The 17,564-nt window shown below is 47.5% G+C and overlaps 1 protein-coding gene across 1 annotated transcript in view; it reads right to left on the bottom strand.

Moving 5' to 3' along the window:
• CLOCK (clock circadian regulator) overlaps window positions 1–17,564 on the bottom strand; it is a 122,197-nt gene that overhangs the window by 37,721 nt on the left and 66,912 nt on the right. Inside the window, exons 5-6 of the mRNA XM_045018561.1 lie at window positions 7,011–7,101; window positions 726–785 (exon numbers count right to left, since the gene is read on the bottom strand). Coding sequence (XP_044874496.1) covers window positions 726–785; window positions 7,011–7,057 — 107 coding nt within the window. The 5' untranslated portion in view covers window positions 7,058–7,101. The remainder of the gene's footprint in view (window positions 1–725; window positions 786–7,010; window positions 7,102–17,564) is intronic.

The following is a 17,564-nucleotide window of genomic DNA, read 5'->3' as shown; positions in this document are numbered from 1 at the left end:
TGGTGAAGATTGGGGGGCCACCCATATCCTTCTGGGGAGCATCTGCAAGAGCAGAAATCCAGTGGGCACAACAGCCTGTTACTGGCCAGCCATTCTCTAAATCAGCTATAGGCAGGAAGGAGTGGAGATTATTCATGCTCTAGCTGAAGTTAATTTGAGCCTTGAAACCCTTTTAACCACCATAAAAGAAATCTGAGAGTCCAAACCTAATTAATGACTTGAGTTAGTAGCCTGGGAAGAGGTTCTATTCTATATAGTACTGCTATTCAGAGATTATGTAACTTGGATTGGCGCTCAGGCTTTCAAGCCTGGAGTGGGAGTGGCGGTCTGTGGACCCAGATTGGGAGGCTCACTCCCAGATGCAGTACAGACATACCCTTGGAGTCATGACAGTGAAGGCTGTGTTTAGGAGGGATCCTCCATTCAAGACATCCATTGTCACAGGGAAGGAACAAGCTGCCCATTACTTGAAATAAGAGTCTTCATATACAAGAACAGTCATATTTGAACTTGAGGCACAAAGACTCCTTTAACCAACACCTCAAAGTAAATAAACCATATGTAGAAAAATATGACATAATCTGACATATAAACACTACGGGGAAGTTCTGTTTTATTGTATGGTCACAAACACAGTCACATTTTTATTCTGTTAATATATTTGGATTTACCAAAGCAGTCAAATAAAGGCCATTTTAGCATAAGCTAACTTAAAAAAAGACTACCTTTTTGCTTTATCCTTGTCATCTTCTTCCACCAGACCATCAAAAATACTACCATCATCTCTACAAGAGAGAAAACAGACAAACATTAGAGCACAATAGTCTCTCGCAGACTGCTAACACTATGAGAAGGAATACACAAAATAGCAAGCAAAGGAAGCTCATCATTCAATAGTTCAGCTAACCCAAGATATAGGAGCACTGTTTTATTGTGATCTAAGTTTTACAAAGCCAAACAGCTTCCATGAATCCACATACTTTACAAGTTGTTGCCTATAGTTTACTAAAACCCTGTATTTTGAAAGGCTGACATTTCTAAGATATATCTCAAGTTATTTTCAGAATATTTAAGTTTTTAACGAGATATCTCACAAACAATCCTCTCTGCATACTTAGCTTACACCATCCTGTGTTAGTTTTAAATCTTTTTGAACAGTACCTTTGCTACTGTCCTTCCAAACAAAGGAGAGGACAGAATCACTTTGCTATAAGATCTTTGTTGTTTGTTTGCAAGCCCTTAATTTTAATTATAGGGTTATTCATAGTTAAAAAAAAAAAGCATCCTTCGTATATGGTAATAAATTATTAAGATTAGATGGAAGAGGAATGTGCTATATTTCATCCCATTATGTTATTTTACAAATATAAAATTTAAAATGAGCTATAAATAATATTCCAAATATCACTCAAACATTACACAATGCCTCTTTTCGACTACTGCAAATCCTTTTACAGTGTTCCTAAATCAGTCTCTAAACATCAGAAGTCAGAATATACTCTTTCACTTAAATAGGAACATATTGCACTTTATTCCCTACATCACTTTGTATTCATTTTAAAGTGAGAATCAATCCACGCCTGGTTTTCAAAACCACCACATATGAGACTTTCTCCATCTTACCTCTCTAAGCTATTCTATTAATTTCCATGTCTACTTAGTACGGTCCTCCAATTTTTGCCTACCCATAACATTTTAGAGTTGGGAAAGTTAATCTGTGACGCTTCCTTCCTTCCTTCGAGATATGAAAACACTTTCCCTCTAAATCTTACCTTGCACTCATCTCTCTCTCTAATTTGCAGCAAAGAGTCCTGTGGCACCTTATAGACTAACAGACGTATTGGAGCATGAGCTTTCATGGGTGAATACCCACTTTGTCAGATGGAATACTCTCTCTGATTTGTGACTCACATACTGTAAAGTGATTTGTGATACTGTGAATGGTAGATGTTAGTAACCAACGGTTATTCACCTTCTCAAACTGTTGTTCTTCAAAATGTGTTGCAGATGTCCATTACACTATAAGGTGGGCGCATATCCTGTGCGCCCAATACTGGAGAAATTTCCTTAGCAGTATCTGTAGAGGTGGCCCTGCCCATACTTCAGCTCCTCATGTTCGGAGGAGAGGGTATAAAGAGCACAACTGCCCTGAACTCTTTCAGTTCTTTCACACTGGAAACTAATGGTAAACTACGATCCACCGGGAGAGGCGGGTGGGTTGTGTAATGGACATATGCAACACATCTCAAAGAACAACAGTTATGAGAAGGTAATTTTTTTCTTTCTTTTTTGAGTTCTTGCATATATCCATCTCGCAATAGGTGACTCCCAAGCTGTAAATCCAAGGTGGCAGGGTTCAGAGTCTCTTTGGAAGAGGGACTGTAGGATTATTCTTCCTACGTTGGCATCTTCCCTTGATGTCTCAGCCAGCGTGGAATTTCTGGTGAATGTATGTATGAAAGACCACATCACTTCAGATAGTCATAACAGGGACATATGCCACAAAAGCTGCAAAGGCTGAACGTCCTCTGCAGAGACTTTACACATTTGGCAGCAAAACTGAGTGATGCTGCTAGTCATCCATTTTGAAAGTCGCTGTAATTGGTTAATCTCTCATATGCTCCACAGAACAAACAGCTGGGAAAAAACCCAAGAGAGCTTTGTCATATTCCGGTAAAAAGCCAAAGCTTGATACATATCCAGAGCAAGCAGTCTTTGTTCATCTTTGTGAGCACGTGGCTTTGGAAAGAAAATTGCTAAGTCTACTCTGATTCAGGTGAAATCTGATACTACCTTTGAGAGGAATTTAGGGTGCAGTCTAAGGTGAACCTTGTCTTCATAGAAAATGGAGTCACTGATCTATTTTACAAGTGCATTTACCTTTTGCACTCTCTCAGTCAAGGTGATGGTCATAAGAAGGCTACCTTACCTGAGATGTAGAAGCAGGCAGGGAGCTAAAGATTCAAAAGGAGGATCCATAAAAAAGTAGATAACACTAAATTCAAATCCCAAATTAGCGCTGGTCCCAGATAGGTGGGAATACTCAATCTAGACCTTTCAGGAACCTGGTCAAGATAAAATTAATAAAAGCAGCTCTACTATTAATTTGAGAGTGAAACACTGAGACAGTGGTGAGATGCACCCTAATGGAGCTGTCAGCAAGACCCGACTGCTTAAGATGCAAGTAGTACGGAATTGTTTGAATGTTAGACTGCGTCAGGAACACATTATAGGAGGTTGCCCAGATGGAGAAGCACTTCCACTGGCCCAGGTAAGGTGTTATTGTACAAGGTTTTCTGCTATTGAGGACATTCTGGACTGCCACTGAGCAGAGTACTCCTCTGCATTTGACTACTGATGAACCATGTTGTGAGGTGCAACACCCAAGAATTTGGGTGCAACACCTGCCCATAGTTCTGGTTAGTGGCAACAACAAGGGTCCTTGAGTACACAGCTTGCATAACTCACAATACCATGGCTGCCTTGGCCAGGCTGGAGTTATAATGATCATTCTGCCTCGACTTGTTTCAGCTTGAGAATGAACCTGGGAATCAGGGGCTCTGGTATATACACACACCACATCCTTATCCTATGGAAACCAGGAAAACATTTGAGATTGACCCAGTTCTGTGACCTGCTCTGGAACAAAACCGGGGACACTTCCCGTTTTGCCGAGTTGCAAACAGATCTACCATCAGAAAACCTCCTGTGACAAATACCAAAGCTAGAATGGCTGTGTTGCGAGACCATTTGTGATCTAAATTGAAGGATTTGCTCAGGTGATCCACCAGACTATTCTGAATACCTGGCAAGTGAGAAATTCTGAGAGCGACTCAGTATAAATTCCACAGCTCAACCGCCTCCTGGCAGAAGCGGTCTGACTTGGCACTCCCTTGTCTGGGCACAAAAAAAACACTGCTATGGTGCTATCAGTGACCACTTGGACTGTTTCGTGGCCTGTGGATGTCTGGATGAGGAGACTTAGGAAGTAAGAGGCAGAGGTCTCCCTTTCTGAAACTTTTGCTTTCTTTTGGAATGGTCAGCATGATGGAAGGAATATTGCTGTCTAGGCTGGAATCAAGGATGATATTTTGTCCTCTTCATAGCTGGAGTGTAGAGGCCCAAGGGCTTTAAAACTACTCTACAGTTCTTAGAGTGTGTAAAGCCTCACCTGTTGTGGATGAGAACAAAGGACAGCCCTGAAAGAGAAGGGCCTCATTTGTCTGTTGTATGTTTGCAGGAACCCCCAAGGTCTATAGCCAGGTACAAGGGCGCATAGTCATTGCCATAGCCCTGCCAGCAGAATCCACTGCATCCAAGGAACGTTGCAGAACTGATTGAGAGACCAGACAACCCACCACAAAATTGCTCAATCCTCTGGGATGAAACCTGGTATTTACATTCCATTAATTTGGCCACAGGCGAAATGGAGGAAGGGGTTTTCCACAGTATCTGAAATAGCCTGCATAATGGCATCATTTGTAGGCAGGGCTATCTTTCCTGTAATAGCTAGATGCACAGGGTCAATCAGTTGGTGGGTATTCTCCTCCACGAGATCCACTTGTAAAGAGTTGGCATTCTCCTTTAAGGTACACCTTAAAGGTAATCTGGGACCAGGGAGGACACCTCCAGTATCAGGGCTTCATCAGGTGATGAAGATGCATGAAAGGGAGGCAAGGGAATATGCTCCCGAGGGTGGTCCTACAGTACTGGATTAGGCTACTGGTCTGAAGCAGGCTGAGGTAAATCCTGAGGTAAAGGTTGATGGGTACCAACTGTCACAGGCCTTAGTACCATCAGAAAAAGATTATTCCCTGAGGAACCTGCTTCTGTGAGATAGTTGCAATGTTGATCTAGATACTGGGGAGAATCCAATAAGGTCAACTAGGAGGCTGGTACAGTAATGGGTCCCAGATGTGCCTGGTCCAAACATCTCAATTCCTGGTTCTCCTTTTCTCAAAACAGTTAATGAGTAAGAGAAAAAGGACCAGGACAGCACTCTGGACTTTCGGTAGTATGAGACTCAAAAGCCCATCTCGAAGTCTGATGAAGAATCAGAGTATTTCAAGAGCCATGGTTGTGCTGTACTGGGTCTGATCCTCTGGATCTATGCCAGGAATGTGACACTGGAGGAAACATAGAGGGCTTCCTAGTTGATGATACCATGTCACAGGGTAGAGCTGGTACCAGAATGGATGAGGCCAAAGACAGTGGTACTGGGCCCTTAAGTGATGGATCCATAACAGAGTGCTCCAGAGCTGACAGTCTCAGAACCTGCACCACTACTGACCGAGGATCTCTGCCCTGAATCAATGGCGACAGTGGTACTGAAAGGCATCATCTCTTGCCACCACACAGGCCTCTGGCGTTGTCTGCACTAATATGGGCTGTTGCCCCACCATGATCAGAGATGTCACTCTACCTTTGGTACTGGAGTGACCTTCTGTGGAGCAATCCTGAATCATGGATTCCAAGGAATCCAGTGTCTATTTCTTATGTTTCTTTCACCACAATTGCTCCAATGTCTTCGGCCTCAAAGACAAGAGTCCCAGTGACAGAAATCTCCTGTGGCTCCTATTCCCAGGTAAAGCTAAAGGAGCACTCCAAGAAGGAGTCGTCAAAAAACTTCCCTTGGTCAACCAAAGGGGTTCAGACACTGGCCTAAGGACAGCCTCCATAAGGATATAACGACGGTGTTCTTCTCTCAGCTTCTTTGCCCTGGCCTTTAAACTACTGCAAATGGAGCACCCGTCTCTCTTTTGTGGCTGTCACCCAAGCACTTGAAGCAGCATGAATAAGGTTCTCTGACAGACATGGGATTCTGGCAACCCAAACAGGACTTGAAGCCAAGGGATCTTGGCACAAGCTTGCCCCAATTAAGGGTAAGACCTTGAGGTCTGCCTGACTGAAAAAAATATATATTTTTTTCAACTAAAACCAGAAATTTTAAAATTAGAAAAGAAAAGAAAAAAGCGGAGTGATGAAAACGTACCACTAGGTAAGAAAAAAAGCAGCAAGAAATTTGTTCATGAGGAACAATGGTAAGAAGGAACTGAAGGAGTGGTGGGGCAGCTCCACCCTTTATATACTCTCCATTTAAAGCACGAGGAGCTGAGATGCCCCTAAAGGTACCACTAAGGAAAACTCTCTGGCACTGGTGCACAGGATGCACACACACCTACAGTGTAATGGATATATGCAAGCACTAGAACTGTATTGTCTGTTACTACTGTAAAATACAGTACCCAAAGTTGACAAAAAGAGGAGGAAGGGTGTAATGTTATGAAAAGTGTTTGATTATTCTTTCCTTTTCCTTAATAAGCCAGTGCAAGAGAATCCTGTGGTAGACTTTTCAAAAGTGCCTAAGTCCCATTTTCAAAAGTGACATTTAAAAGCCCAAATTTCACTGAAAGTCAATGAAACCTAATTTCCTAAGTGCCCCAAGTCACTTTTGAGACTTGGGAAGCTGTCATTTTGGCACTTCTAAAAATTCTACCCCTAGTTTCTGGATAGATGAATTGAATATAGAAAAGCCAATTGTGTTCTATACAATAGGCAAACTTTTTTCATTTTCTAAAAACTTCAAAACTTTAACGTAAAGCATTTTATAACAAAAAGGGAACCACAGATTGCTATGAAAGCACTTTAAGCCCAGCTCTTGGATTCAAGTAATTCTAAAACAAGTCCCCAGATCAGTTGTTTCAAGAGAAAAACCCTAAGAATACAACGAATTTCAAAACACAATTCCAATTAGGCAGCTGCTGTTCCAAATATAAAACATATTTAAATAATATAATTTTAAACAAAAACAGGTACTATAACATGTGATGGCTACATAGCTATGTTTTCATAACTGAAGTGTAGTTAACAGACCTTAACTTTGCCAAAAATCAAAACCTCATTATACTTAAGTCTGACTTGGAGTCCTTCTGCTCTTAATCTTAAATAAGAATACATCATCAAAATGTTTACCTATAAATCACTTAAAACAAAATAATCTAACAACATACCTGTCTGTAATGGAGCTCATTTTATGGGTCCTTATGGTAAAGAACATAACATGTCACACTTTAGTCTTGTGGTAGACATTTGTACGTCTGCCTGGGTGAGAACAGAAACAAATGGAAATATAACTTTTGTAGAACATGTTGGTTTTCCCCTCATAGAAAGTATGAAGCTCTGGCTTGCCCCAAAAGGAGTAGTGCTTCTAACCTTTATTTTCCCTCCAGCTTTTCTCTTTATGTCAATTATGTATCCCATATAGCTGAACCTAAACATCTTATTTCACCAGATACAGAGGTTAAGAGGCTATCACTTTTCTATATGCCATGATGAATCAACTTGGGCTAAGCCAGTTTAAACTTTCATTTACCTCTGTATTCAGCAACAGCTTTTTATTCTTTATATTGGCCCATATTTCAAAGAACGTGAATAAATTTGAGGGAATATGACAAAGTGAACTGTCATAAGGGGAGAAGAAAAAAATAACCCCAAGCAATTGACTCCAATCCTTTCAGAAGCTGCTGGGAGTGGGAGTGGTTTGGAGACCATATAAGCCAAATCCTGTTCATTCCAGAAAAAGGAGGAGGGGAGAACACACCCAAGAGGAAAGGGAAGCTGAAGGACTGCCCAGGGGAAAACAGTTCCTTAAAGGGTCAGGAGAGAAACTGAAACTGTTTTAGTGGCACTGATGAATGATCTCATCCTATCAAAAGACATTCATTCTCATCCTCCCAGACCTTTCTGCAGTGTTTGACAGTGTTGACTATGAGATACTGCTGTCTTGCCTGAGAAGTGTAGTAGGAGTCCAGGGTAATGTGTTAAAATGGTCTGAGTCCTTCCTGGAAGGATGCACCCAAAGAGTACTGATGGGAAACCACCTCCACCACTGGACCCTTCACTTGAGGGGTTCCACAAGGATCAATTCTCTATACAGTCCTTTTCAATATTTACATGCAACCATTAGGAGAACTGGTCAGACAACATGGACTCAGATACCATCAATACACAACTGACACACATCTCTACCTATCCTGCACCACATGTGACCACACCAAGATGGCCCAATGCTTGGATGAGATCAGCTCATGGATGAAAAACAACTGGCTGAGCAAAACAGAGACGATGCTGGTGGGTAAAGCAAAGTACTTTGAAGAGTTTGCAGCTATGGTGCGATCTCCCCTTTGGTTGAAGGTTCCCATCTACAATTGGTCAATTCAGTCCGTATTCTAGGATTACTCTCAGATTCCTCGCTGACATTGAGCTTTCACATCGCAACAGAAATGCGTAATACTTTCTGCCATCTCTGGTTTGCTAGGAGACTCCGTCCCATCCTGGTGGATGAAGACCTGGCCTTAGTTATTTATGCCTTCATCACTATCAGCTGGACTACAGCAATGAAATATAACGGGGCATGAAATCTTCAACACTTAGGAAACTCCAAAAGTATAAAAGGCTGCAGTGTCTCCCCTCAGGAAGGCAGGTTACATGAGCACATCACACCTGTCCTCCACCCTCTACACTGGTGCCCTAATTTCAGATCAAGTTCAAGGTCTCAGTCCTTAACTTCAAAGCACCCCATGCTTGAGCCCAGGATATCTAGAAGACAGTCTCTAAAGCTCCAGGGCAAAGACCATGGTTGATAACTTCACTTCTCTGGGGCAAGGCAACTCTCCACAATAAGAGTACATTTCATCTGGGCATGAGAAAGAACCTTTTCTGGGGGTGGTTCAAGACTGTGCAATGAACTCCTCCAGGAACTAACCATGAGAAACCTCACCACTTTCCTCTCCACATGCAATGCCAATTTCTTTGACCTTGCTTTCTCTAATATAAACACATAGCAACAGATATATTTATTTAACAAATTAATAAAACCCTACCAAAATAATACACTCCATTACACACGCTTCTCCCTCTGGGATGAAGATGAGAGAAAAAACAAATGTAAGAGATGCATAGTCACATTGCTTAATGCACTACTGGAAGGTGCTCAGATACTACAGTGATCAGCATGGCATAAAAACCTCTACAGAACAGAACAGAGACACAATCACTTTGTAAAAAATGGTGCTGAATTTGGGGAGAGTTGGGCACCAGCTGGTGCCTGCGGCCACTGGAAACCTTGAACTTGCCTGAGAAGTAAGAGAACTTATGGGGAAATGGGACTAAAGACTTTGGGTGTAGATGATTAAGGCTTCAATTTTGTCACACACATTTTTAGTCCATTTTATGTCAGAGGTGTGTGTGTGTGGGGGGGAACATAGCCACAGAAAGTTCATGGCCCACAGGAAGGGGGTGGAGAGCAAGCCTGCCTCAATGAGGAAGCGAGGTGCCAGGGGGCTGGAAAGTGAGTCTGCCCCGGCAAGGAGAGGTGGCACGGGTGTTGGGGAAACTGGAAAGTGAGCCCACCCTTCACTGGTGGCTCCCCACACCAAGCACTGTGATCCCATACGCTAAGTAACAGGGCCACTCAGGTTTGATGCATCCTCCCCTCTGTCTCAATCTACTGAGGGACAGACGTGCCAAAACTGAGTGGCATTGCAACCTTGTATACTAGGTTGCAACACCAAACAAATTTGGCTCATCTGCCCTTCCATCATGTCACAGAGGGGCTGATCCACCAAAACTAAGTGGTGCCGCAATCACATGGGTCAGGTTCCAAAGCCAATCAAATCTGGCCCCTCTATCTTCCATCATGTCACAGAGGGGTAGATGCACCAAAACTTAAGTGGTGTTGCAACCCCGTGCTCTAGCTGGCCACACCAGTCAAATTTGGCCTGTCTGCTCCTCTGTCATGCTATGCAGAGGTGGACACACCAAACCTGAGTGGCGCTGCAACCATATGGGCCAGGTCGGAATGCCAATCAAATTTGACCTGTCTGCCCCTCTATAATGCAGTAGATGAGTGGACATGCCAAACCTGAGTGGCACTCTGACCACATGGATCAGCTCACTATGCCAATCGAATTTGGCCCATCTGCCCCTTCATCTCCATCAAAGGAGGAGCAGATGCACTAAACCTGAGTGGTGGTGCAAACATGTGGCCAGAGTAGGAATCCTGACCCACAAGAACCAGCACTCATTGGTGTCACAGACTTAAATAAAATTCACAATTTATTGTGAACACTGTGGCCTCCATGCTAAAATCACAGCCTTAATGATTCATAGATTCTCAGGTCAGAAAGGACCGTTGTAATCATCTAGTTTGACCTCCTGTATAACACAAGCCATAGAACTTCCCCAAAATAATTCCTAGAGCAGATCTTTTAGAAAAACATCCAATCTTTATTTAAAAATAGTCAGTGATGGACCCTTGGTCAATTGCCCCAATGGTTAATTACTCTCACTGTTATAAATGAATGTCTTATGAATTTGTCTAGCTTCAACTTCCAGCCATCGCATCGTATTATACCTTTCTCTTGCTCCCCATATATGTACTTATAGACTAATCAAGTCATCCCTTAACATTCTCTTTGTTAAACTAAATAGACTGAACTCCTTGAGTCTATCACTATAAGGCAGGGGTGGTCAAACTTACTGACCCTCCGAGCCGCATACGACAATCTTCAGACGTTTGAGAGCCACGCACGGGCAGCTGTGCCCCACAGGGCTGAAGCTCCAAGACACCCTCCCCCAGGGCAGAAACCAGAGGCAATGCATGGGGTGCACGTGGGGTCACATCCCACCCTGATTTTTGCCACATAGTGTCGCCGGGCCCCCTTCCTGCATGGCAACTGCTGAAGCCAGCAAGCTGGGAGATGCAGCTGTGGGGACAAGCAGTGGCAAAAAGCTGGGAGCTGCAGGGAGGGGCCACTGAGGATAAGAGGAGGGGCATGACTGTAGGGGGCATGCCTCAAGCTGTTGGGAGGGCCAAACCTTTAAATTGTCCCCCCCCCCCCCCAGTCTCAGCAGGCACCAGTCATCTCTGGCAGAAGCCCTGAGACCCACCACTCCACCGCAGGGCAGAAGCCCCGTGTCCCGTTCCCACCCCGCAGTCTCGTAGGCGGAGAATGGGGCAGATGGGGGGGCTCCACAAGCTGCACTTTAACTGTAAAACAGCTGCAGGCAGCTCATGAGCTGTGGTTTGGCCACTTCTGCTATAAAGTATGTTTTCTAATCTTTTAATCAGGCCATGTCTACACTATCACTCATGAGGGCAAAACCTACAATGCTCAGGGGTGTGAAAAAACCACACCCTTTAGCACCGTAAGTTACACCGGCGTAAGCAGTAGTGTGCGCAGTGCTATGTCAGAGGGAGAGCTTCTCCCGCCAACATAGCTACCGTCACTTGTTGGGGATGATTTAATTGTATCGACAGGAGAGCTCTCTCCCATTGGCATAAAGTGGCTACATGAGAGATCTTACAGCAGCTCAGCTGCATCATTACAGCTGTGCCACTATAAGATTTCTAGTGTAGACAGCCTCATTCTCATGGCTGTTCTCTCAACCTTCTCCAATTTATCCACATCCTTCTTGAATTGTGGGCACCAGAAAAGACGGTTACTCACCTTTGTAACTGTTGTTCTTCGAGATGTGTTGCTCATACCCATTCCAATTAGGTGTGCGCGTGCCGCATGCACGATTGTCGGAAGATTTTTACGCTAGCAATACTCGGTGGGTCGGCTGAGACACCCCCATGGAGTGGCGCCTTCATGGCGCCGGATATATACACCAGCCGACCCAGCGCCCCCTCAGTATCTTCTTGCCGGCTACTCCAACAGAGGGGAAGGAGGGCGGGTTTGGAATGGATATGAGCAACACATCTCGAAGAACAACAGTTATAAAGGTGAGTCATCGTCTTTTCTTCTTCGAGTGCTTGCTCATATCAATTCCAATTAGGTTACTCCCAAGCCTTACCTAGGTGGTGGGGTCAGAGTGAAGGACCGCTGAACCAAATGCAGCATAACCCCTGGACTTTTGAACTATCGCATAGTGGGCAGTGAAGGTATGCATCAATGACCAAGTCGCTGCCCTACATACCTTCTGTATGGACACGTGTGCCAGGAAAGCAGAGGATGAAGCCTGAGCCTGCGTGGAGTGGGTGGTAAGGTTCGAAGCTGGGACACCAGCCAAGTCATAGCATGCACGAATGCATGATGTGATCCAGGACAAGATGCGCTGGGAGGAGACCAGAAGGCCCTTCATCCGGTCTGCCACAGCAACAAACAGTTGTGACGTTTTCCTGAAAGGTTTTGTTCGCTTGATGTAGAAGGCAAGTGCCCTGCGAATGTCCAGGGAGTGCAGCTGTTGTTCCCATCTAGAGGCGTGCGGCTTCGGGTAGAAGACAGGGAGGAAGATGTCCTGGTTGACATGGAAGGCAGACACCATCTTAGGGAGGAAGGCCGGGTGGGGTTGCAATTGTACCTTATTCTTGTGGAACACCGTATACGGTGGTTCCGATGTGAGTGCCCTGAACTCAGACACACGCCTCACCAAGGTGATAGCTACAAGGAAGGCTGTCTTTCAGGAAAGGTACAGGTGCGAGCAGGTAGCCATCGCCTTGAATGGGGCATCCATGAGTCTGGAGAGGACCAGGTTAAGATCCCATGTAGGGACTAGTTGTCTAATTTGTGGGAACAGGCACTCCAACCCCTTGAGAAATCTAGTGACCATGGGATTGGAGAAGACAGAACGCCCGTTTTCAACCAAGTGGAAAGCTGAAATAGCTGCCAGGTGCACTCTGATAGATGATATTGCCAAGCCCTGCTGCTTTAAGGACAGGAGGTAGTCCAAGATGATAGGCACTGATGCCTGTAGAGGGGCCGTATGACTCTGAGAGCACCAGCAGGAAAAACACTTTGGCTAAGTACGTGAACCTGGTAGAGGACTTCCTGCTACTCAAAAGGACCTACTGTACTAAGCGAGAGCAGCACAGCTCAGATTGAGTTAGCCATGCAGCATCCACGCTGTGAGGTGGAGAGATTGCAGGTCAGGATGACAGAGTCGTCTGTGGTCTTGAGTGATCAGGTCTGGCCACAGCGGGAGTGGAATTGGAGCATCCACTGACAGCTCCAGGAGAGTGGTATACCAGTAATGTCTGGGCCACTCCGGGGCGACCAAAATCAGACGGGCTCTGTCCCTGCGCAGTTTGAGCAGGACCCTGAGGACTAGCGGGAATGGAAGAAAGGCGTAGCACAGGTGAGACTTCCACTGTATTAGGAAGGCGTCCGACAGGGAACCTGGGGAGCGTCCTTGGGGAGAGCAGAACACCTGGAATTTCCGATTCTCGCAAGAGGTGAATAGGTCTATCAGGGGAAAGCCCCACTTCTGGAAGACAGAGTGGATGACGTCTGGGCGAACTGACCACTCGTGAGCCAGGAATGATCTGCTGAGGTGGTCCGCTAAAGTGTTCTGGACTCCTGGGAGAAATGCTGCCACCAGATGGATCATTTGGGCTATGCAGAATTCCCACAGACGAGTGGCCTCCTGACAGAGGGAGGATGACCGGGCTCCCCCTTGCTTGTTGATGTAAAACATGGCCGTTGTGTTGTCTGTGAGGACTGCAACGCAACGGCCTTGAATGTGCTCTCAGAATGCTTCACACGCCAGGCGCACCGCTCTGAGTTCCCGTACATTGATGTGCAGGGATAACTCTCCTGCCGACCATAGCCCCTGTATACGGAGGTTCCCGAGATGGGCCCCCCATCCCAGGGATGATGCATCCATAACTAGGGACACGGAGGGCTGCGGGGCATGAAATGGCAGCCCTTCGCGCACTGATTTGGGGTCTAGCCACCAGTCTGGAGAGGCTAATATCCCTGGAGGAATGGTAACCACTTTTTTCAAGCCGTCCCGACCTGGTCGGTAAACTGTTGATAGCCAGGCTTGGAGTGGACGTAGTCGTAGTCTGGCGTGCCTGGTCACATATGTGCAAGAGGCCATGTGCCCCAGGAGGCACAGGCATGTTTTCACGGTTGAGGTTGGGAAGCTTTGCAGGCCGTGGACGATGTTCGTCAGGGATTGGAAGCGTGCTTCCAGCAGAAGTGCCTGGGCTAGGCCTGAGTCTAAGACTGCTCCTATGAATTCTATCCTCTGGGTTGGTACCAGAGTGGATTTCACGACATTGAGCAGGAGGCCTAGTTGATTGAACATGTTCATGGTGAGCTGAACATGAGACTGCACCTGATCCCTGGAGCAACCCCAAATGAGCCAGTCGTCGAAATACGGGAACACATGGATCCGTTGTCAACGAAGGGAAGCAGCCATAACAGCTATGCACTTGGTAAACACCCTGGGGGCCAAGGAGAGACTGAAAGGGAGGATGGTGAATTGAAAGTGCTGTTGACTGACCACAAAGGGAAGGAAGCGTCTGTGTGCTGGGGAGATCGCAATGTGGAAGTACGCGTCCTTCATGTCGAGCGCGGCGTACCAGTCTCCAGGATCTAGGGAAGGAATAATGGTCCCTAGTGAGACCATGTGGAACTTCAACTTTACCATGAATTTGTTGAGTCCGCGTAGGTCCAGAATGGGCCGAAGCCCACCCTTGGCCTTGGGGATTAGGAAGTAGCGGGAGTAAAAACCCCTGCCCCATGACTCTCTTGGAACCTCCTCTATCGCCCCCACATGTAGGAGTGATTGGACCTCCTGTAGAAGGAGGTGCTCGTGAGAAGGGTCTCTGAAGAGGGACGGGGAAAAAGGGTGGGAGGGGGGAAAAAAAGCAAATTGGAGGGAGTATCCCCTTTCCACCATGCGCAGGACCCAACAGTCTGATGTTATGCGAGACCACGCATGGAGGAAGTGGGAGAAACGATTCTGGAAAGGCAGGGAAGGATCCTGAATGGAGACTGGTGCTCCGTCCTTGGGCACACCTTCAAAAGTTTTACTTAGGCCCTGCTGATGGCTTGAAAGGGCCTTGGCCTTGACTGGCTTGGTGCTCAGTCTGTTTTCTTTTAACACCTCGGTCGTGTCTTCTAAAGAAGTCCTGTCTTGGCCGAGGGGGAGGGTAGGATCTCTGAGGCTGCGGTCTGAAGGGCCTTCTCTGCGTTACTGGCGTATGCATGCCCAGTGAAAGCATGATGGCCTGGCTGTCCTTCAGACTCTGCAGCCTTGAGTCTGTCTTTTCAGAGAATAGGCCCTGGCCATCAAAGGGTAGGTCCTGGAGGATCTGTTGCAACTTTGGTGGTAAGCCAGAAACCTGTAGCAATGAGATGCGGCGCATGGCTATGCCCAAGGCCAGGGTCCTAGCCGCCGAGTCCGCTGCGTCCAGAGAGGCTTGTAGGGAGGTTCTGGCCACCTTCTTGCCCTCCTCTACTAGAGCCCCAAATTCCTCTCTGGACTCCTGTGGAACCAACTCTTTGAATTTTGCCATAGAGAGCCACAAATTATAGTCATATCGGCTCACGAGCATCTGCTGGTTGGCCACCCTGAGCTGCAAGCCTCCGGCCGAGTACACCTTGCGCCCAAACAAGTCTAGGCGGCTAGCGTCCTTAGATTTAGGCGCAGGGGCCTGCTGACCATGTCATTCCTTCTCGTTGACCGAAGCCACGACAAGGGAGCACGGTTGGGGGTGTGTGTAGAGGTACCCGTATTCCTTTGAGGGGACAAAGTACTTCCTTTCCACCCCCTTGGCCGTAGGTGTAATAGAGGCTGGCAATTGCCATATTGTCTTGGCATTGGCCTGTATAGTCCCTATGACGGGGAGGGCCACTGTGGACGGTGTCTCCGTCGACAGAATGTCCACCACAGGGTCCTCTACCTCCACCACCTCCTCTACCTGGAGGTTCATATTGCGTGCCACCCTGTGGAGCAGCTCCTGGTGGATGTGGAGGTCCGTAGGAGGAGGGCCCGAAACCGTAGTTCCCGTGACTGCCTCATCAGGCAAGGATGAGGAAGATACTCCTGGGACTAAGGGACCCTGCGTGAGGTCCTCTTGTGGAGAATCTTGTTGTTCAAGGTCCACCACACTAGGAGCGTGGGCCTGTATTGGCGCTGGAGCAGTCGCCTCAGAACCCCCGCGGTGGGGAGGGGTGAGACACCATGGCCTCTGGTATTCAGGGCTCCAAAGGGGCGGAACGGGAAGCCCCGAAGGAACCCCCTGGGCCTGATGGTAGACCCAGGGGGTCCAAAAGGACCACTGTGGGGGTTCCTGGCCCAGGTCCTGGCCTTCTTCCAGCCACTGGCCTGCACGGCCCTCGCCCTGGTCCTGGGCATGGTAGCCACCTTGTGAGCGTGATGACCCCGAGGCGGAGTGAGATGGCCAAGGTGGTGCCATATGTGATGGCACCAAGTCCCCTGGTGCTGTACTGTGCCATGGTGCTGGGGACCGGTGGCGTGATGCAGAGCAGTACCGAGATGGCAATCGGTGCCTGCGGTTGTATCGGTACCGGGAGCCTGATCTGGATCTTGATGGTGACCTCCGGTGAGATCAGTGCCGGGATCGGCTCTGGAACGAGTGCCACTCTGACCAGTACTGGGAACGGTGCTGGGAGTGTGATCGGTACTGGCCATACCATGATTCGGATCTCTGCGAGCCGGAGCGGTGTTGCGAGTACAACCGGCGCCGAGAATGAGATCGGTGCCGGGACTGCGAGCGACGTCATGATGGGTGCTGGGACCATGATCGGGACCAGGACCGGTGCTGTCCTGCTTTACTCAGCGACGGTGGTCGTATCAGGGACGGTTTTCCTTTCAATAGCACCATCCGCACCGGAGGTGCCACTGGCTGCAGAGGAGTTGGCTCTGTGAGCATGATCAGGTCCCGCACTGTTGAGAAGGTCTCTGGCATGGAGGACAGTCTCAGCTCGACCACGGTCTGCACCAGGGAGCTTACATGCACCGGACTTGATGGCCCTTCCGGTGCCAGAGTCGATGGTGCCGGAGCCGTTAGTTGTCCTGTGCCCTCCGGCAAAGAAAGTGGCTCAGATTGTGGTGCGGAAAGCGTCTGTGGCTGTCGAGCCAGCAAACAAGGAGCAGTCAGCACCAGCTTGGGTTGCTTCTTCTTCTGGCCCGGAGACAAGGACCGGCGCTGTGGTGGAGGTGCCGGGGAGATCTGGCACTGCGAGACTTTAGCAGAATCCGAACGCGATGCAGGGCCAGTCGGTGCCGCTGGGGCACTCCGCACCAAAGACGATGGTGCCAAGTCCCGGTGAGCGGAGGAAGGAACCGGGCTAAGTGCCGCCTCCATAAGGAGCTGCTTCAGTCTAATGTCCCGCTCCTTCTTAGTCCTCGGCTTGAAGGCTTTACAAATGCGGCACTTGTCCGCTTGGTGGGATTCCCCCAGACACTTTAGGCAAGAGTCATGGGGGTCTCCTGCTGGCATCAGCTTCAGATAGGCCGAGCAGGGTTTGAAGCCCGGAGACCCAGGCATGGGCCCGGGTACCAGGCTAGGGGAGAAGACCCTCTTCCACCCCTCTAAGTAAACTAATTCTAACTATCTTAAGTAACTAGTAACAACTATTAACAACTATCAACAACTATTAACAACTAAGCACAAACTATTAACAGGTACTAATGAATGCTAGGGAAGTGGAGATCTGCGAAGCTGCGCTCCACAGTTCCAATGACCATCACGGGCGGTAAGAAGGAACTGAGGGGGCGCTGGGTCAGCAGGGGAATATATCCAG

This window comes from Mauremys mutica, chromosome 5, assembly GCF_020497125.1.
Source record: "Mauremys mutica isolate MM-2020 ecotype Southern chromosome 5, ASM2049712v1, whole genome shotgun sequence".
Lineage (NCBI taxonomy): Eukaryota > Metazoa > Chordata > Testudines > Geoemydidae > Mauremys > Mauremys mutica.
This window is presented reverse-complemented; position numbering and strand designations above follow the sequence as displayed.